Source organism: Rhinolophus sinicus, chromosome 2 (genome assembly GCF_057876585.1).
Source record: "Rhinolophus sinicus isolate RSI-liver-muscle chromosome 2, RSI-T2T, whole genome shotgun sequence".
Lineage (NCBI taxonomy): Eukaryota > Metazoa > Chordata > Mammalia > Chiroptera > Rhinolophidae > Rhinolophus > Rhinolophus sinicus.
Window position 1 is genome coordinate 158,157,772 of NC_142502.1, and position 21,489 is coordinate 158,179,260.

General features: G+C 53.4%; 1 protein-coding gene and 1 long non-coding RNA gene across 4 annotated transcripts in view; one reads left to right on the forward strand and one right to left on the reverse strand.

Annotated features, from left to right (window-relative positions):
* TTC7A (tetratricopeptide repeat domain 7A) overlaps window positions 1-21,489 on the reverse strand; it is a 113,162-nt gene that overhangs the window by 19,674 nt on the left and 71,999 nt on the right. For all 3 annotated transcript variants that reach the window (XM_019748610.3, XM_088796179.1, XM_019748611.3), the window contains 3 exons: window positions 6,579-6,695; window positions 2,964-3,061; window positions 1,048-1,182 (listed from right to left, as the gene is read on the reverse strand). In XM_019748610.3, the coding sequence (XP_019604169.3) occupies window positions 1,048-1,182; window positions 2,964-3,061; window positions 6,579-6,695 (350 nt within the window). The remainder of the gene's footprint in view (window positions 1-1,047; window positions 1,183-2,963; window positions 3,062-6,578; window positions 6,696-21,489) is intronic.
* Window positions 12,098-20,390, forward strand: LOC141571541 (uncharacterized). The gene is made up of 3 exons (XR_012496344.2): window positions 12,098-12,493; window positions 17,626-17,798; window positions 19,065-20,390. It is a non-coding gene; the product is annotated as an uncharacterized LOC141571541 (long non-coding RNA).

The window sequence follows — 21,489 nt, forward strand, 5'->3', positions numbered from 1 at the left end:
GGATAATCAGAAAAAGGGTGAGGAGTTTCACTTAGGCAGATCTCAGTCAAGGAGGCATGTTGGTGCATTTTTAGGATTCCTCTTATTCTATTACCTTCCTCTTTATTCTGCTGCCATTTTGCAACATTCAGGCACATCTCTGGCCTTGATTCCTTCTCACTTCACTCTAATCCACCTTTCACACCACCGTCAGATTAAATTTTCAATCACTCCAGTGCGTTACCCCTTGGCATTCCTTAGCTGAGCATCAGAAACACTCATTGTTGTCGGTGCGCTCTGCCTCTTTGACGACAGTGGACGGAACACAAGCCAACCACTACTTACTGAGCACCTACTATGTGCCCCACATTGCACTAACTGTCTTAAACACATTAGCTCATTTTAGATCAGGACAGGCAGGAGTGAGCTGGCATTAGAACCCAGCTCTGTGCGACTCCGAAGCTGCCTGTCTCCCCAACACTAACTGACCCTCAAACTCCACGGTGGCAACAGTGCCAATTAGCTATCAAGAGGGACTGTCTCCTGAATGGCAACCCTAGTGTTACCAGCCCTTTGCCTTCAATGAACTCTACCACTAAACCTCCCTTTCCTGGGAGCCACCACACCTCACCCCTTTAGCCATTTTGTGAGCTCTTGGGGTTGGAGTACTAACTAGTTCTACTGAGAAGGTAGGCAAGGAGGGATGGGGCATGTTTTTGAGACTAAGACTACCCTGCGTTGCCTTTCCTCAAATCCCTTCATGTATGTATTTGCTACCAGAGAGCCTCTCCTGAGTAGGCAGGCAGGCACCATTCCCATTTGGCAGAGAGGAAACCCATAGCCAGACAGATTAAGTGACTTTTCCCGGGCCAAGCAAAGAAGAAACAGCTGGAACTAGAGTTCCAGGTTCCTGATTGCCAGGCTTTTCCCTGAGGAGTGAAGCCTGTGTGAGCCTTGTCAGGAGTCCCCACCTCCCCACGCTCCCTTCTCCAGGACAGGATACAGCTCAGAGAGCCTGCAGGCCTGCTGGCAGGTGAGTGGGGGTTCACCGGGGCCAGGGTCACTCACCAGCCTGGAGCCAGATCTGTTCCAGCGTGGTCCACAGCTGCATGGGGCCCTGCTTCAGGACGGAGCTGGGCATGGTCAGCTCGGACATGGCCTCCTCCAGCCGGGAGGCCGCGATGGACGATGCCCGCCGAGAGCCTGCAGAGCAAGATGGGAGGGGGCTGAGCAGCAGAGTTGGAGTGCCACACAGTACAGGCTCCAGGAGCAGGGACTGCGCAGCTCCATGGAGAGAGACAGGGCATCCTGAGGCAGGGCAAGGTGGCTTCCCAGCAGCTCGCAGAGCCACTAGGAAGGCACACCTTGTACCCTCACCCACAGCCAGGAAAAGGAGCTTTCAAAGGGGCAACCAGGCAGCGAGCCCACTTCTAGGAGTCTGTCACTAAGGAAGACAATCATAACTGTCAGGGATGCTTTTCACCACTGCCTATAACACTGGAAATGCCCCGAATGTCCAACCGCAGGGACTGACTAAACACGAGTGAGGGTGTAATCATACAAAACTAGGCAGTCATTCAAGAAGCGATGCACAAACAAAGACCTCAATACAGAAAGATGTTCACATCCTACAGTCAGGTGAAAAAGGCCGGCTGAAAAAGCGTCTGACCACAGTTTTATAAGAAAAAAATATGGGCATGGAAAAAAGTCTGGAAGGCCATTTATTAAGGTCTGGGTGTGAAATTGTGGGTGATTTTTCTTTTCTTACTTTTGCTATTTTTGTTTTCTGTTTTCACAGGTGCATATTACTGTTTCCTATACAGAAATGTCCCATTTGAAGTTGTACTGTGAAGGCTCCCTGGGTAACAGCTCAGGTCAGCCCTGTGCCCTCTGGAGTACCTCTCACGGTGGCAGTTCTGGGTGACGTGGGTCCCTGTTCAGGATATATGAGCTGTTGACATTTACAATTCACATGCAGGTGAAATGTGAGCACTTTTTCTCACTCTCTCAGAGGCAATAAAGGTTCCAATAAACTCAGGAGACCTCAGGGCAAACCATAGATGATTTCAGTTTATAAGAGGAGTGTACAAAATCCTAGTAAGGTGTTTCCCTGAAAATAAGACCTAAGCGGAAATTAAGCCCTAGCACGCTTTTTCAGGATGACATCCCCTGAACATAAGCCCTAATGCGTCTTCTGGAGCCAAACTTACTATAAGACCCGGTCTTATTTTCGGGGAAACACGGTAATTTGTTCATGGTTCTTCCCTCTTCAATTGCAAGGGTGCTACACCCTCCTTCCCCATTCCCTCTTTGGAGTCAGCAGCTCCACATGTAGCTCATGCTCTGCAGATGAACCTCTCCAGCCAGGAGCCGGGCCTGGCATAGGAAATCAGCGCTGTCGCTTCCCAATGAAGGTGCAACTTGGTTCATGTCCACAGAAATGGAAAAAATGGGCAATGCCACTAAACGCGACTCCCTCACACTTTCATTCCTGTGACTAATTCTTACTCTGTCTTTGAGGAAAATATTCTGCTTTAATCAGGTCCTCAGTTAAAAGTCAGTTTGGGCTTTGAGATGTAAATATAAGCTCAGCTCATTCCTTCCTACTGGAGTCAGACTATTAAGGACATTATAACAGCAGACGTGGGCCCTCGAGCCTTAGCCTAAGGGGAAATGGCTTTTGTGCTCCACAGCTAACTTTCTACCCCAGTCCCCACCCTTTTCATCCTTGTCCAGGAGATAGGGATTCTCCCTTGCCTACTCCAGCCCCAGGGCCTGCAGCCATTTTGCCCCAGAGTTAGCATGGGCCCTGAAAGATGCCCGAGGACAGCTCCTTGGCTCCTTAGCACAAGACCCCTGGGCAGTGGCCGGCAAGGAGTGGGGTGGATTTAGCCAGGCCAGGCAGATGCCACTCTCTGTGTGCTCAGACTAGGAGAGCGAGCTGTGGGCCCATGTGGACAGCTGCCCACGGGGCAAGTTCTTACCAGAGTCCGCGTCATGGGCGTCAGGCAGAGTCAGGTGCATGCCACTCTGCTTCTTTAGTGTGAGGCCCTCGCCGAGGCTGCCATCCTTTTCCAGGCCTCTGGAAGGCAAAAGAGGGCCAGGCCTTGGTGAAGTGGAGGGCTGGCAAGGAGAACAAGGGAGCCGCCTGCCAGGCAGGCTCTGGGGCCGACAGTTCAGGCCCAAGAACAGAGCTAAAGGCAGGACCATTAGGAAGGACAGAGACAACCAGCAGGACAGGTCAGGGCTCAGGCGTGGGATGCTAAAATCTGGCTCGCCCCAGAGGCTAAACTGACGTGATGTTACTCCCCATTACTCACACACATACACACGCTGCCTGCTGTGTGCCTGTGGGACCATCAGTCTCTTCACTATTCTGTAACGTCACCATGTTTCATTCCCACGGCTACATGCTTGCGCATGGTGCGGCCACCGAGAATGTTCTCGCTGTTCTTCTTGGTCCACCCCAAACCCCCTCCTTTAGACTCCAGCCTGAGTGGCCTTCATCTGTCTAGAAAGCCTCCTGTGGCTCCCTGGCCTTCCTTCCCTGCTCTCTGTCAGCATGGATCCTGGCACCACAGATATTGAAGATTAGAAACTCTCTCTTTCCAGCCAGATGCTCCCCCAGGCTAACGGAAGGCCTTTTCTACCTTTTTGTTGCCCTCACAATGTATAGCCAAGGGCCAGAAACAGAGCAAACATTGTGGACTGGCTTCCAAGGGAAGCCTGGTCTTCACAGGTCACCCGAAGTGCCCCCAGCCCACCCCCCAGGGAAGGAGGGCCCAGATGCCACACTCTGCCTCAGGCACTCTACCTTGGCTGCCAGCATGGCCCCAGAAGAGTCAAAGGGGGCCCCTGGCATGGCAGATAAACAAGCATAGCGATCCCATTCTCCTCCCCCTCCCCAATTCTCTAGGTCCCTGCAGCTCCCACACAGCTAGGGAGGTTCCTCTTTTCTCAGAGTGGGAGTTTGGGGAAGCCCCAGCTCAGAAAGGCAGAATAGCTTATTGTGCCCTTCCGGGGGTGCACACAGAGCACGGTCACCCCTGCCCACTGCCAGGGATGCCAGTGGCCTTGAACCTGCTGACAGGGAAGCTTAGAGGACCAAGGTGAAAAGGCCAGGCGAGGAGAAGGCAGGCCCAGCCTGGGGCCAGATGCTTCTTCCCCTCAGAGGGGGGCCAGATGATGGTCCCACAAAGAATGCCAGGGCCCGGGGTATTTTTGCCATCCTAACAGTGGCATGAACACCGACCTGTGGATGCACAGCCATCTTTGTGGACATTAGAGAATACCACCCACAACTACCCAGTGGGTGAGGGCTGATTCCTGTCTTTTCACACCCTCTTCCCATTCCCGGAAGACACCTGAGCGTGGTACCAAAGAGTCAAAGACACTGGATTAAAACCATGGGGCCACCCATTCTTATCTGTGTGACCCTCAGCAAAGCCACCTTTCTAGGTCTTAGTTGTGTCATCTTGAAATGGGCATGAGCATGTCGATCTCATGAGGTTACTGTGAGCAGCACATGAAACAGTGTGGGCAGGTGCCTGGCATGTGCTGGCTTGGAGACCAACAAATATCGCTTCTCACCCACCTGCTCTCCCAGCCCCTGAAGGGGCCTCTCCTAGGCTCCAGAAACAGCCTATCTTGGGGCCTTTTGCCACTTGGTTCTAGACCAACATATAGCACTGCTCTTGCCCTAAAGAACCCGACAGCCAAATGAGAAGAGACAGTCCAAGTTGAGCAATCAGGAAAGACCCAGATGGAGAGGGCTAAGACGAAGCATCAGAGGCAGGGTGAGCGGAGGTGCAGTGAGGACGGTATCTAAGCAGGGCCTGAGGGGCAGTGTGTACAAGCGAAAGCAGCAGGGGGTGGGGCAGGGTAGGCTAGCCCCCCAGGCTGTGGATTCTGGCCTTGATCCTTAGCTGCCCCAAACTAGATGTTACAAGCCCTAGTTTCTGCGCTGTGGCTCCAGGTTGAGAAAGAATGCTCCTTTCTCTTGGGACAGCCACGAGGGTATTGGATCCTGGCCTCTGGTCCCAACCATTTGCCTCCAGGTATCTGGCCTGGCTGAGTCCTGCCCTACCCTGAAGGTTCCTCAGGAGAAGTGCTTACGGGAGGAAGCCCACCAGGCCCTCAGATCAGAGATGAGTGTGTGGGTGGATGGTGACTTGAAAAACTCCCTAGGCAAAGCCCACTGCCCCTGCAGCCCCACAGTTCTGCTGCCCCAGAGGGAGGACAGGCTGAGCCTTACATGCCCAGAGACAAGGCTGCAGCTCAGAGGTGCCCCGTCAAGACCACCGGAATGAACAGGTAACCAGCTGTCCCACTAAGAGGTGGTCCCTGCCAGCTCCAGGCACAGCTTCTCCCACAAAGGGAGCTGGGTGATGCACCTGCCCAAGCAAGTTGCAGAGCAAGGTGCAGAGCACCTGTACCAAGTTGCAGAGCAAGGTGCATCTGAACACAGCTCCCCCTCATACCAGAGTCTGCTCCTCATCCTCACATCACCTCGCTGCCAGGTGGCTCCCCATTTCCTTTCTGAAGAGTCCCTCACCTCAGAGTCTTCTTCTGGCAGGTTCCACCCACTGATCCTGCTCTGCCCGGGAATTTTCCAGGCCCAAGCCTGCAGGAGAGGGCTGACCCTATCCGGCCCAAGGGTTTTACTCCATTAGATTACTCTGGTGCTTCTTCTGTAAACTTTACCATTAGAGACATGCCTCTGGGGACTGTGAAAGTCTTCTAGGCTTTCAGAGTCCCTGTAAAAAATGCAAGTACACCCACCAGCATTGGCTTTCCCTAAGGCCTTAGGGAGAAAACAGCCAGCAGTCCCAGCGAAAGGGGGGGGGGGGCGGGGAGTCCAGAGGACCAGGAAGAAGCAGTCTGGCATGTGTCCCTTTTCCACTTTGGGCTCAAATCCCCAGAATCCCAGGGGATTTGAGCAAAGACTTTCTGCAGGTTCAGTCTGGACAAGAGCGCCCTGCTCCTGCCCAGGAAAAACCCAGTGTGCAGGCTGGGCACTGAAGCAGGAGATAGGATTTGTCGAGACAGTGGGTAAGTGGGGAGGGGTGGGGGGTGCCTTCAGGAACTCTGCTTCCTCTTTTTCTAGCTTCCAAATGGAACTAGGAAAGAAGTGACAGGCTCCATGGGCTGGGACTCAGGAGACCCAGGTTTAAGCCTCAGCACTATCATTTACCAGGCGGGTAGCTCTGGCAAATTACATAAGGTCCCTGAGTCTCAGTTTCCCCACTGGGGTAAGAATAAAATCTGATAATGTCTAAGACATAAGCAACTGACATGGAAGACAGAGCAGCAAGCCCAGCACCTGGCCCAGATGGTCAATAATGATTTCTCTTCCTTCTTACCCCTCTGAATGTCAGTCTCCTAAACAGGTTCTTTATGTACTTCACAGAGGATTGTCACAAGGTTAAAATTAGACCAGGGATGAAAAAGGCCCCAGGAGCAGGAAGGCCCACATTCTCATTCAAACCTCATCACCCCCCACCCACCAGGCATGTGGCTACTAAGCAGTGGGCGGTTGCCCTGGCAACCACCGCCTGTCAACCCTCTGGCAAACCCGAGGGATGACGTCAGCCACTCACCCCAGCTGGGAGAAGTTGTACAGGGTCTGCCACAGCCGTAGCATTTGTCTGCAGGTCACAAGGGCTTCCTCTGGGCCTTTCAGTACCTGCTCCAGTTTCACCTTGGTGAACATCAGGCTGGAGGGAGGGAGAATGGCAGTCAGCATGCCCCCCAAGGGGGCTCACAGTCCCCAGAAGGGATCCCAAGGGATTCAGCCCCACCAGAACAGCCCCCATCTGCCCACCTCCCCGGCCTACAGAAGGCAGAGTGCTCACGAGCATGGCGGCTTCGGCCATACCCCAAGATCACCTGAACTCTCCGAGCCTCAGTTTCTCCAGACAGTGTGCCAAAGCACAAAGCACTCGTCTGCATTCCTCAGTTTCCACACCGCTCATCCCCTTGTCCCCCCACCCATCATAGCCTACCTTGCCCTACCCTCTCTGAAGCACTGTGAAGTGTGGTTACTGGTCTTGCTTTGTTTGCAGATCCCCTTTGAACATGTGGCTACCTTTATGCTGACAAACCCCAGGGGCCCGAGATGGGGCTTTGTCTGAGACAGACCCAGAAAGCAACTCAGAATCAAGGAAAGAGGCTAAGCAAGGAACAGGTAAAAGGGTCACTAAAGGTCAGAGGTCTGCTTCCTCCTTGCCAGCACACAATAGGTGCTCAATTAACACCTCTGCACAATTAAATTGCAAACTTGTTTCCTGACTCGAGATACATGAGGACATTCATGTTTAACTTTATCAAAGTCAAGGGCCTTCATTGAATTTCCTAAAATAGCCAGCTCCCCTTATATATTCAATAGGATTAAAGCTACATGAAGTCTTATTCGGCCACCATTTGGGAACACAGTTACTGTGCAAAGGGAGAGAGCAACCTCAGGATCTCTTTCAACCAGAAAACCGAAAGTCCTCTGATGTAATAATGGTGCAGGGATGTGGCCCGAACGGAGGGTGGGAAGAGAAGGGCTGGTTCCACCAGGAAGCAAGGCCACAGAAGGTGCCATGGCTGCCTCCCCCTGCCCAGGACACAGCAGAGACCGCTAGAAGACTGGCTCACCAGGACTGGGGCGGGGTCTGGACATCCTGCTGTGCTAGGGGTTGAACCTTCAGTTGCTGGGAAGGTCTGGGACACTTAGGAAGTATGGAAGTACTATTTTTTTTTTTTTTTTTTTACCATGGGTATTGTCAGCCACATGGATACACACCAGCATCCTGGGCAAGCTGGCTGAGGCCCAAACAAGGCTGAGCCTCCTGCTTCTCACTGGGTGGTCAGTGAGGCACTTTTATTCCCAGCACCATTGTTGGGTAAACCCACAGGAGGGTTAGGCCTTGAACGTGATTGCTGCAGGCTGGTTCTGCTGGCCTTTCTGAGATGGGCACACAGGCCCTCACAGAAGCTGAGTCCTGTATTAGATGGAGCGTCCCCGTGAGCTAAGGCAGCAGCAGCGGGCAGGACCCAGACAGGGAGGCCAGGAGCCTACCTAGGAGCTTTCCCCTCTGACCTCCCCTCACTCAGGGCCCTGGCCTCCCTGCCTTGTACTGAGACCTGAGCTCCAGGCTCATGAGGAACTCTGATGGCCTCACCGCTCACACCTTGTTTTTGTTAGACTGTGACTTGGGAGAGAGTGAAGAGGATGGAATTTGCCCGAGTCCTCTTTTCAGAGGAGGAGGTTCAGGCAAGTATTTTTCTTCCTCACTTTTCCTCCAACGTGCCACGTGCCTTTTCTACCCCTTCGCACATGGCACTCCACCCCACCCCCATACGGTCTCTCTCCATTTGCATCCATCTCCCATGGCGACTTTAAACCCCACTTCCCTCAGGAAGCCTTCCCAGACTCTCAGGATGCCCCGCTGGCCTACAAGGTGACAGGGCAGAAACGGTGGTCCCCACAGTGTAGCCTTCACAGGAACGTGGTCTCAGCACCCTGTGTGGGCGGCCGCTGGGGAGATCTGGTCCTGCCCCTACGTCCCTTTCCCAGATTCTCAGAGGGGCCAACACTCCCCAAGTGCTAGGAGCCTCTGCTTTAGGGAATATGAAGTGGAAGACACAATTTCTGCCTTCAAGGTAACAATTAGTGCTACAAATGACACATTGCCCAGAGACTCAAGTGTTGTATTTTTGGATCAGACTCAGTGCCAGGAAAGCACAGAGAAGGGGTCTTGCTGGGGCTGGTGTTTGATGAAAAGGAGGGTGGGATGCGATATAGTTAGGAGTCGGGGAAAGAGAAGTGTGTGTGTGGGGCAGCAGCTGGAGCAGCAGGTGTTGGTGAGGAGTGAAAGCCTCTCCCTGTGTGTGTATGTGGGGGCAGGGGTCGGGGAAAAGTCCATTCCAAGGCTGCCCCTCCCCCCAGGCAGCAGAGTCCCCTGGGCAGGGCCACTTGGGCTGGACTGGGTTGGTTCTGGGACAGGTCCTGGGCAGACCAGCCCTGCAGCATTCCCCTAATAGCCAAGCTCCTCAGACATGCCTCCTCGTTAGCAGGCCCCGCTCTGCCAAGGCCCCCCCCCCCCCCCCCCCCCCCCCCCCCCGTTCCCTGTACTCCTGAGACTCAGGATGGGGCCATGGCAGACCTGACCAACCATGTGCCCGGAACAGAAGTGGCCAAAAGCTGAGCTGGCGTTACAGTGACTTCTACCAACACAGGCTGTTATCCTCGCGCTGCTGACATTCCATTAGCATGAGTGACCCAGAGCGGAATTTCTCAACCCAACCACATCCTTTCTGGGCTGGGGCAAGCACTCCAACAGTCACCCATTGGTCAGATCCTTCACTCCCAGATCCTGGGAGGCTCCAGATTAGCTCCTGAGATTTCCTTGGTCTCACAGCTCAGCACCGCCAGAGAGATTTTTCTCAACAAAGAGCCCCGCCCTGACTGTCCCTGACATCAATCCAAATGCCTGTGTGGCCACCTTCCACTCCTGCCACCCCTCCGCATGACCTCGGGGGCCCCCGTGCACTGCTCACACGGGTACTGGCAGCTCTCTGAACTGCAGGACAGGCTCCTGGGCTCACCCATGCTCTGCTTCAGGTTGTCATGCTGCTGGGACTCGCCCTTCCCCTGCGACATGCAGCCAACTCCTAACCAGAAGTTACCCTCTGACTTTCTGTCCACGCACCGCTCTAGGAGAGCCTTCACTACGTTGGGATGTGGTCATCTGCACACTTGCTGGCATGCCTCTAACCCACCGCTGATGTCTCTCCCCTCTCTCAACAGGGATCAGCAAACAACTCCCCTCCCTCGGAAGGGGCAACATTGCTGCTCTTCTGACTAACACCGCCAAACCTCCAGGCCTGTTGGAGCACAGGGCTCCCTCTCCATCCCATCTATCAGGATGGGTGACCCAGTTCTTCAAACAACAGCACCGAAGGCTGGCAGAGCCCTGGTGGGCCACCCTGGCTGGTGGGCGACACTTTGGGACCCACAAAATGGACCACAGCCTCATCAGAATGCTGTGCTTCCTGCGTGGGCCATGCTGCTGCCTTGGGGGCAGAGGGATACGAGGGGCAAGCCTGGCTGCCCAGCCCCCAGCCAGCCCAGGCCCTGGCGTACCTGTTTTCTACACTTAATGAATTTACTCTGTCATGTGAAGAAAGGATTCTGAGGCTTTCAAAAAAGCCCACTCTTTTAATCCATTGGCTCTAAATGTCCTGCTCCGAGAAGCCCCAGTGTGACCAACCACCCTGTCTTCTCTGAATGTTCCAGACACTCTGCAGTTAGCACTTAATTACATTATATATTTCTTTTTGCCACGTGGCTTATGAGTTTAATAATGAAGATAAACTCATATCAAGCATTTTAAAATTCAGACACTGTGGCCTGCAGGTGGTAAAACCACCATTCATCTTGTCCTGTGTTCTGCCGTGGGAGCCCACCTGCAGGACAGAGCCCTTGCCTCCTCCACGTCAGTGCCCTACCTTCCCCAGTGCCTGGCACAGAGCTGAGCACACGGTGCCAGCCTAGTACTGTGAAAATACGTGTTGTTAGAACCATGCGGCCATGTGCTAGGTCTCGCAATCCGTGTTAAATCAGAGCCAATTTTCTGACCCCACTGCTTCCCGCTGCTGGTTCCTGGCTACCAGGTAGCAGAGGAATCTGCTTCACTTGCTACTTCGTAACTGCAGAGTGGGCTGGACTCACGCTGCCAACAGGCAACGAGCTGGCTGATTCCATTTTAAGCTGCCCAGAAGCAAAGTGGTACAGGGCCTGGGGAAGAACGGGGAGTCCTGGGCATGGGGTGAAGATGCCTGGCTCCTTGTGACTAGGGGCTCTTCATCCCAGAGGATGGTCCCCCAGGCAGAGCCCATAGTACCACCAGGGAGAGTCTGAGACAGGGAGGCCCAGACACTGGATTCTAGCAGCCCTCTCACAGCCTGACAAAAGCCATTGCGGGACAGGAATGACCACAGTGCTGTCCACAGACCCTGCAGTGTGACCTCACTCAGAGTGGACAGACACGGGCCCAGGAGTGAGAAACCTGAGCCAAAGTCCCAACCCTGTGGCTGCCCAGCTGGGCATGTCACAGGTTCCAGACCTGTGAAATAGGAGTGAGGTCTCCTGCCCTGTGTGCCCCAGGGATCCTGCAGATGAACTGCGGTGACCTTGAAGCAGCAGCTGAGAACCCACAGCTGTATTCAGTCCTCAAGCACAGGCTTGCCTGAGGCTCAGGGAAGGGACTTCTGCTTTGAAACTATAGGCCTAGTAGACCCTTGAAAGCAGTTTCCAGGCTAGGTACCCCTGAAGGCTCTCGAAAAGCCCCTGAGCTTCATGGCCTGTTTGGCGAGGCAAGGCAGGGGGTCTTCCTTGTGGCTTCTGGGACCTAAGATGGGCATGAGAAAGGAAAGGAAGAGGATGGAGGTATAGACAGAGCCACAGCAACCTCGGCGGTGATCCCCTCTTGCAAGCACTTTCCTGTTTTTTTTGTTTATTTGTTTTTGGTAGTTATTCATTTTGCCTTTTTGTTCTTTAAACTGTACATATGTGATTCATATACTCTAATCTGCCATCTTGGACCTTCCTTGTCGCACTTTCCTGTTTTTTACGTGGTGGAAGCCCGTGTGGAATAAACACTGGGGTCTTTTAAGGCCGCATGCTCTTGCCACACCATTGCATCTGCAGGCAGATGTGAAAGTGAGTGTTCTCTCTAGGGAAGGGGAAGGAGCAAGGATCAGTGTAAACACACCCTGCACTCTGTCCCATCCAGGGGCGAAGCTGCTGGGGCGACAGGGAGCAGAGTCCTGGGTCTTGCTACTCTCTGTAGCTCCGTTCCATGGCGCAGCGTGGGTGCCCGGGTCCTAGCAGGGAGGCCCAGTGAAGCCACGAGCCCACTCTCCAAGACTTACACCCCCCGGAGAATGCCACCAGCGCCTTGGCAGCCCAGCCAGGCCCCCACGCCAAGGCTTGGTGCTCCCTCCACTACTGTCCTCACAGCATACCTCATCTACCACTGCACTCCGGTCAAAGTAGGAACCTGCCACCTCCCACGTCACCTGCACGGCCCAGCACAGGGTGGGGAGGAAGCGAGGGGGATGCCCTTTCTGAACCGTGAATCATCTCAGCCCTGTAGAGTCTGTATGTTTGAATTTGTCTGGGCCAGCCCCCATCCTGCAGAGGAAGACAGAGACCAGAGAGGTCAGCGTCTCTGGGTGTCACCACAGGTCACCAGCTTTGTCAATCTTCCCGACTGCTCCAATCAGGGCTGATGAGGGAGGGTCCCAGCGGAATGCTTGGGTAAGCCTGGCATCTACCTGTTCCTTCTACCACTTTTCCTGGGCACCGCCTGGTCTGCACTCCTGGGGCAGGGTCATGATCAGCCTGCAATTATCTATCAAACGGATTACGACTTGGAGCTGTTCCAATTTGAGACAAAGACAAGTCATTTCTTTCCACTGCTGTGAAGAGGAAATATCTTAGAGGGAGCCTCCTCAGAACTGGGTGAGCATAAGTCTTTCCAGAACCTGTTTTTTAAAAAGAGAATTATTTTGTAAATAGGGGATATTTTTGTGGCAGTGGCTCTGGCTAAGCAAGTACTGTCCTGGGGTAAGAGGTGGTCTTGTCCATTCCTCTTCCCAGGAGTCTTGGATCCTTCTCCCCTGGGTCCCCTCCTTGGCTGCTTATCCCAGCACCCTACTCTTGGTGGCAAGGGGGTTGGCAGAGCAGACCTGGCTGCAGGGAAGGACTTGGTCTGTGTGGGTGGCAAGTACAATGGGGCCACATTTTTCACTTTCATGTTCCTGAAAGCAGCTCCCTCTAAAATTCCTCAGCACACACAATAAACACTTGAACATGGTAACCAGCATGCACCTGAGAGAGCCACCTCTGCCCCTGGCTCATTCCTCCTTAAACGGGAGGACCTCATGCAGAAACACGGCTTTTGGCATCGAACGAAGCGGGTACGCTTCCAGGCTCTGCTGCTTCCTTCGTCTCTCTGAGTTCTACCTACTGTGTAAAGCAGGGACAGTAACAGCACCGCCCAGGGGGGCCAGTGGTGGGACAAAGGGCAACAGAGCCTGTAAAGGCAGCCCTGGCGCAATCACCCCTCAAAAACGGTCAGCTGTCATTCCCAGACCACTTGCCCCGTCATTATCAGTCTTTCCTGTCAGATCCTCTGCTCCAGCAGGGACCATGTCTTTCTTATCTTTGTATTCCCAATTCCTGACCTAGTGGTCACTCAATGGATCTTTGCTGCAGAACAGAAGTAAAATTGCAGGGCGTCCTGCGGAACTCTCCACTCTTCCTGGCCTCGTCTGTGTGTTCACCTCTTTGACGGGCCTTGGGCGGGTCTGCCTGATCCCTCTGGCTCCTGGCCATCATGGGAGCCATCCACGCTGGGGGAAAGGGTGGCAGCAGGTGTGGCGAATGCACAAAAGGGGGTATTATCTCTTTAAAGGACAGTAATTAGTAATTCCAGCTGATGGCTGTACCATGCTATTTTAATGAAGAATTCTATTTTTATAGAAAACACATAATTGAGTGAAAAAGCAGGCTATTCTCTGAGTCAGGTGGCCACGCCTCTGGAAAGTCTAACTCCGTGGCCAGGAGGCCAGAGCCTGCACACAGCACGGAGTTTTACAGCAAGTGGGCCCCATCCTGGCCGCCTCAGTCTGACTCAGTGGTGAAAAGCAGGGTCCATGTCTGATGAACCAAGTTCAAATCCCAGCTTTCCTTCTAGCCATGTGACCTGAGGCACGTCGCATAACTTTTTAGAGCCTCAGTTTTATATCTATAAAATGGGAGTTAAAGTATCTATCTATCTATCTATGACATATCTATGCCTTGGGGATTCTTATGTGGAAATAAAGGCCTAGCAGGGGACCGGCACTTCATAAAGGGTCCGAGCCACATTTGCCCCGTCATTATTATTTATCTAGCCCCTATTATGTTCAATTGCTTACTTATGCCCACCATGCCTCTAGGTCCTCATCTGTAAAGTAATGCTAGTTCCTATACCTCCCTCCTAAGGTTGCTGAGGGGATTCAATGAGTAATGCAGCTGAAGTGCTTAGAGCGGCACCTGGCACAGAGCAAGCACTAGGTGTTCTTCTGCTCATGGGTTCAAGCACAGTAGGGCTGTTCATCCCCTCAGCTGGCGTGGGTTCTAGTCCCTGCTCTGCCACTCATCAGCTACCTGACCTTGAGATGTCATCTAGCTTTCCCATTAGTTTGTTCACCTTTAAAGTAGGAGGGTTGTAAAAACTAAAACATAAACAAATCAAACCAAAATGACAACACAATAGGGTAAGAGGTATGAGCACTCTGAGAGCTAGAAGATGCCAGCATCCCCATGTGTTTCCTTTCTTCCTTCCTTCCCATCGTCTACCTAGGTGCTGGGTGCCCAGCAATGGGGTCTCTACAGCGGGAGGGGGATGCAGAGGACAGGCCAGTCTCTTTGGTGCTTCCAAACTCAGGGGAAGCTCAAACAATACATCTGAGGCAATTAGGAAACAAAACAGGAGAACCAAGTACTCAATTGAGTGGTTCACCTTTGAGGAAATGCAGGAGCTTCAAGGCCAAGTGGAGCCAATGGGAGTCTCTGAGGATAGGCAGGATTCAGAAGCAAAGCGAGGTGAGGAGGGCACCCTAGAGGGCTGGACTGGCAGGGACGAAGGCCTAGAAGTGGAAGGGAAGGGCCGGCCTGACCAGGCACAGAGCCCTTCCCCCCAGGACAGGATGAGGCAGGAGAAGCAGGGAACAGCCCCCACTCAGGCTGTAATCACCTGGCTGTCACAGTGGCCCAGCCCCTGGCCAGAAATTCCAGGGATTCACTGGAAGATACAGGTTTCCCAAACTCCAACAGGGCAGTTAACTGATTAAAAGCATACACATACACTCTGAAGGTATGCTTTTAAAGCTCTAACAGGAGCATCTCCCTCAGAGGACGAGGGCCATAATCAGGCCCGGCTTTATTACCTTCCCACCGATGAATGTGAAAGGGACCCTCTGGTATCTCTTCTTAGCCCTAAAAAACCAGTGATTTTTTTCCCTTAGGTCTGGAGGATTACACTGACCCATATCCCCTAACGTTTTAAGGCTTACACCGATCTTCCACCCCTTAATAAATTCATTCAATGTGACCTGACTCTGAAGCTTTAAAAATCAACAGTCTGTAAGCTTTGCTTACTGAAGTTAGCCTCTCCTTACTTCAAAGGCCCCGCCCCATCTGGAGTGCAGCCCACACCCACTTCACGGGCTGTGGCTGACTGCACAGCAAGGCCTGCAGACTGACAGCTGACCCGGTGGCCTCCAGGCCCACTTCCCTCAGCAGCAGGCCACCTCCAGTTACCTGCAAGTGACTCTCCAAACACTAATTCATGACCTTGAAAGATATAAACACAAACCACACAGAGCCATTCCATAACCATTCTGGGGAGGAAGAAGTTTCAGAAAGAAGGTCCTCAGGTAGAACAAAGGTAGGTTCCCAGCCCCGGGATAAAACACCAATAAGCAAACACCTTGGTCCTGGTGTATGATTTCTGCCCAGTGAGCAAACCTTTGAGACCGGAAGACCACCCAGTGCTAAGGGGAGCCAGTCCCGCTCTAGGGGCATGAATGCCTCTCCTGGGCCGGGGCCACTCCTGCTAGGTTGGTGTGCCCTGGGCCCCAGTGCCTGCCTCCCGCACAGACTGGAAGCAAAAGCATCCAGGTGTTGAGGATCAGGAAGTGAAGGAATCAAACCACTTTAAAACAATGAAGAATTCCTTTTGGAAAAATCTGCAAATACCTCTTTCCTTTCTTCCTCAAACAAAACCACCTAGTGGGTCATCTGCATTTCCGGTCTGAGCACCGTGGGCCACTATGGGAGACAGAGGACTCCACTGCGGTGTCACACAGAGCACATCACAGGAGGCTGCCTGGAACATCCCGCTGGAGGGAAGTGCTGAATGTCAAACCAGCTTAGCGATGAGGAACTGACCTCTGGGGAAGCCAGCACAGTGCCAGAAATGTTATGCCTGGCTTAACATTTCCTTCAACCTCAGGGCCTGCAAGTAGAACCCCCAGCTCTTGTCCTCAGGGGGGCTGTGGCAGCCAAACATGTTTCATGAACGCAGCCAAGTGATAAACTAGGTTTATGATCGTACCTTTGATTCCAGCCCCCTCACGGGAGGGTTGGTATTTTAAGCGTCCTTTCGATTTACTGCAAGTCCCTAATAAGATCACCCAATAAACACACTGGGTTTAAGTCAGAAATGTTAACAGGAGCCCCGGGACCGGGACCGATCTTCTCCTCTGCAGAAGGCGCTACTAGAAATGTCACCTGCCACTTGAGAAAAAGGTGAGGCAGGCAGGGTAGATCAGAGAGGTGCCCTTGGGGCCAACGTTAGCCTTAACCTGATAAGGTTGAGGTCTGGCCCCAGCCAACACCTAGTTATCAGCTCAAACATTTTCCAAAACAGCCTAGGTTTCCCTGGGGAGATGGCTTTGATGGTTTCATTTGTTTACATGGCAGCGAGCTCCAGCTTGTTGAGAGAGCCACATTGTTCCTGTGCTGGGGAGTGCCCATCCCCCCGTCCCCCCAGGACCTTCCAAGTCCCCCTGGACCTGGGCTGGGCTAGGCAGAAACTCCCACCACCAGGGCCTACCCCAACCAGCAGGGGTGGGAGGAGGCAGCCTTGGTATTGTGGAGAGGGGCAGGACAAACCAGTTGGCTCCTCTGCCTCCAGCCCCATGGCCTGGGCTTTCAAAACTGGTCTGGCAGACTGCCAAGCCTGGGGTGGGGGCCGTGACTGACAGGCTGGTTATTGGAAAGCTCCCATCATTAGCCCAGGAATGTTGTTTGGTTACCATGGTGACCTTCACTACAAGTGGCCTGACTAAAGCACAAGGAATCTGTTACCTAAAACCAGTGCCCCCAAGGAGCCCTGGGCTTTAGGAACCACACTTATCAGTGGCTGGTTCCCTTTGACCCCATATTCCTGCCCTTCCCAGGCTGAGCCTCCCAGCTGCCTCCTATACCCAGGACCAGGAGAAAAGACTGGCAAAGGTATCTCTAAGCTTGCATGGGCCCTCTCACATTCCACAGCATGGCCTGGCTTACAACGAGGTCCAAATAGGGAGGCTGCTGCCCCCATGAGGCCCTCCGCAGGCTGGCCAGGACCAGCCCGGGCCAGCACATGTGTCCAGGGCTTAGTTGGAAGCCCTCAGGATTTCAGGAAGCTGCTCAGGGTGTCTGGTTCCCACCGTACCAGGTTCACACTGTCCCCGCGGCCATCAGTCTCTGCCTCATCACGTTCCTGCCTTTTTAGACCCAAGCTCCATTAAGTAAAGGTCACTCCCCCGGCACGGAAATCAAGATCCTCTGTGCTTGGCTTTCTAATCCCTAAAGTCAGGAAGATTTTCAAAATTTCAACTCCATGAAATCTGGGTTTTTCTCCAGGAGTCTTAAGACTGCCTTTAACAACAGTGGCCTCTTGTGCAGCTAAAAAGCTTAACAATCTTTCACGGAGGGTCCCTGCTTCTGTCTTCCTGCCTTCCCTCACACACAGGGCACCCTCCTTCACCTCCTGGCCCATGCGCACTGCCCCTTGGGTCCCGTGTTGCAGTTCACACTGTCTGTGGTCTGCCTTCCAGAGCCCTTCACACTGCTGCCCCTCAACACGGCTGTAAACCGACTGTGAGACCGTCTGCTGCCTAAGCCTCACAATAGACCTTGGAAGCAGAGAGGGAGGACAGGTGTCAGTCAGTCTTTCGGTCGATGAGAAAATGGAGGCATGGAAAGGAGAATGCTGCTGGAGGGGACACAGGTAAGGGACAGGCATGACTCTCCTGGGGATAAGTTTATGTGGAAAGGGGTCCATTGCACCCACCAGCACCCTCCCGCTGTGCCAGGTCTCCTCCGCTTCTGACACTGGCCTCCCCACCTCTTCCTTCACTAAGGCAGGCTCTGCAGAAAGGCAGAGTCTCTAAAAGGCTGCAGGTGATGGGGAGGGTCTCAGTGGGAACAGATCCAGACTATGGGCCTTGAGGTGCCCCCCCCGAATGTGGAGATCTTGTTGGGGACGCTGAGGTCAGGGTATAGGGGGTTTGGGTTTTTTTGTTTTGTGGCAGTGGTATTTACTGAACCGGTCATTTAATTAACTGCCATGGCAACGGCTGGAGCCACACAGCTTGTTCCCAATGTGAGGAGCAGCTGGAGAAGCACGATGCAGTTTCCATTGAAGAACAATGACAGTTTCAGTGATCCCTGACCAGTAACGGACTCAATGACATATCCTGCTAACAACCCATGGGGTTTTGTACTCTGAGGTTTCACCTGTGGGGAACACTATTGATTTATTTGCAAAGAGCCATGGTCGTACACTATGGTCGTTCCAGATTTTCTACCCCCACTTCCAACCACACACACACACACACACACACACACACACACACACACACTCACACACACACTTTAAAGTGGAATTTTTCTTTTTCTTTTTTTTTTTTTTTTGCCTAAGACAACAGAAATGTATTCTCTCACAGTTCTTAGGCCAGAAGCCCCCTTTATTTTCCCCAGTTAGTTGTGCAGCCTTTTAGGGCTAGCTCAGATGAAGGCCATGAGGAACTCATGGCAGTGAGGGCTCATGGTGGCACAGATAACCTGCACCGCTTCTCTGTGCCCCTGAACCCAAAGGGCAGACTTCGCAAAGTGAGGCACCACAGGGGATGGGATGCTCATCCCCCAAACGCTTCACAGCAGGCCTCTCTGTAGCGACAGAGGAATAGAGGAATTCTGAGGAGGCCCCTGGGGATGACACACAAACGTTTTCCTTCCTTGGGCTCGCACATCAGAGAGGTCTCCCTGCCGCTGGCCCCACGGCCCCAGCCCGAGGCCCCTCAGTGGCTCTGTGGTGCATGTCTGGATGGGGGAGCGCTGCTCCCACGGCAGAGGCTGCCTGTTTAGAAGGCTCCTGCCTGCGGCAGTGGGGACACAGCTGACAAAGAGGGGCACAGTTATCCTACAAATGGACCAACAGCACTGGTGTAGCTGAGAAGTCTACACCGGGGCTTCTCGTCTTTTTTGGGTTTAGGATGCTTCTGAGGGTCTGCTGAAAGCCATCACCCCAGATGCAGGCACACAGCGCAAATCTTCAAGTTCCGGTCCAGGTGTTTGGGAGGCCCACAAGTCCATCCACAGCCTCCTAGGGGGTGTCACCAACCTCATGGCAAGGACCACCTCCTCTGCCCCCCATGAAGACTTTCAGTGAGTGAAGCATTTCCTGGGGAAGGAGTGGGCAGCTGAATGAGATGGGAGGAAAGGGGAGGGGCGGAGAGTGCACTGGGGGAGAGGCACACACTGCCAATAAAAGGAGGGAAGACTAGAGAGAAGACTTCCACACCCAGCCCAGGAGCCACAGGAGGTGGGTGGGTTGGAGGTGCTGAGCAAGAGCTAGAGAGCCCCCCACATCCCGGACAAACCCCTTCCCACTGTGCCTTGCACGGCATGGGCTTCACGCAGATTTCCTAAAAGTGGTGTTAGCCTCCTCACATCAGGCCAGAGGAGGTGATTCTGCCAGCAGACAGCAGGCATTCCAGAAGTTAGGGAGAGACACTACGCAGTAAAATGCCAGATGCTGGGACCGGCGGCCGAGTATGCAGCATGTGAATCCCCTTCCCTTATTTCCATCAGGAAAGCTCTGGCCTGAACTGTTCATAGTCTCAATTTACATGGAAGATTTCTCTTGGAAAAAGGACATGCGGATAAAACAATGTCTGAGGCCTGGCCTGGCCTCTTGTTCCTTCTGTGACACACACTCATTTCCAGGGGCTCAGTGAGGAACCTCCTCCACACCCTAGAATTCTAAGCCTTTCTTCCTGGCGGTTTCTTTTTCCACTGAAGCCTGACAATAGATGACACACACAGCTGTCTGTGCACACGCACACACACACACTCACACATGGCCAGCAGCAGACCATGGGTCGGACCCTGCCACACAGGTGAGCCTGGAAAAAAGCAAGGTAACTGGCACTAAAAAAGGAGGAACTTTGTCCTCTGTGCATTTTCATTAAAAGTAAAAAATAAACTTCTATACAGTAAGTCTTGCTGTCTTGTACTTGGGATTAATGAGACAAGGTAACTAATTCCTTGTCCACATGTACCTTTTTATCTGTTTCCCTAAGTATTGCCTTAGTAGTCCCTAAGCTACCTGCCTTTTAAAGTGAACTGATTTCAATTTTAATAATCTCTTAAGTGCAGGGTCCAAGTCCAGAGTCAAGGGCGTCTTCTTAACACAAATAATGGGTTTATGTTGAGTGGGCCACACATTGTCTCTGCTCACACCTGGCTGTGGGCAGCTGGGACACACCTGGGCCAGGATGTCGGTTGGACAGGCAGGGTCACGACCCAGGCCGCTGCTGGCAGACAGGTTGTCTCGTCTCAGGTAAGCAGGCTGACCTGTAGGATGAACGCCCACCCGTGGCCTCCTTCAACTGGACTCCCTCTCAGTAGGGCATGCCGGGGAGCTTATGGGCAGGACACTCTGCTACTCGCAAAGCACCTTTCCTGAGCCTTGGTGAGAAGAAGCCATTCCCAGCAAAGTCTACAAGCCAAGGCACTCTTGGCATCCTAGGAAGGAGGCCGAAAGCACAGGAAGGCCTGAGCCTTGCCGAGAGGGGCAGTCCTGTCCCTTACATGAAGGGAACTCCCCTGGGATGAAACAACTGCAACATCTCCTCTCATGGCTGAGACACTCATCAATTTCCCCTAATTCTTTGTGAACCTGTGTTTACTGCCAGCGTGAATCACCTCTCAGTGTAGCCAGTATCATGTTTCCTTCTGCTGTCTGCAGGACGATAGCCTCTAGCTGGCTCTAAATGGCCCTCCATCAGACCCTAAGGCAGGACATGGTGGGAGTGGGGTGCTCAGAGCCCCCCCGCCCCCATGCTGGCATCACAGGATTCAGAGAAACAAGGTCCATTATACCCAGTGTCACCTGCCGAGGGAGGGAGGGCAGAAATCAAGCTGACGTCCTTCTCATTCCCTCCTGCAGAACAACGTACCCTCCTGCCTCAGCTGGCAGCATGGCTCCTGCCCCCGGAGCCCTGGTTGGTGACAGCAGGTCCTCTGTGCACAGGTGGGGGCAGGCAGGAAAGTCTAGTTCTGCCCCACCTACCACCACCTGGGCCAAGTGCAGCGTGATCCCTGCTCCATAGAGAACACCACCTGGGTGATGTGGTAAACGGGAGTGTGTGGGAGCTGAGAATGGAGGGAGAGGCCAGGACTACCCTGGAGGGAGACAACTCCATCTCCCTAATGCTGCTGGCCTGCTGGAGGCAGGAGCATGGCTCCCTTGGCCTCCACCCGCCCAGCCAGTGTTGAGTCCCATACTTGACTGGCTGTGCCAGGGTTATGATGAAGTCACACAAGTTAGTGTACCCGGGACACTCATGCAGAGCCCAGGGCAGGCGGAAGCAACCTGAGCTTGTGTGTCCGAGCACTGCCCCTCTGTGGTTCAC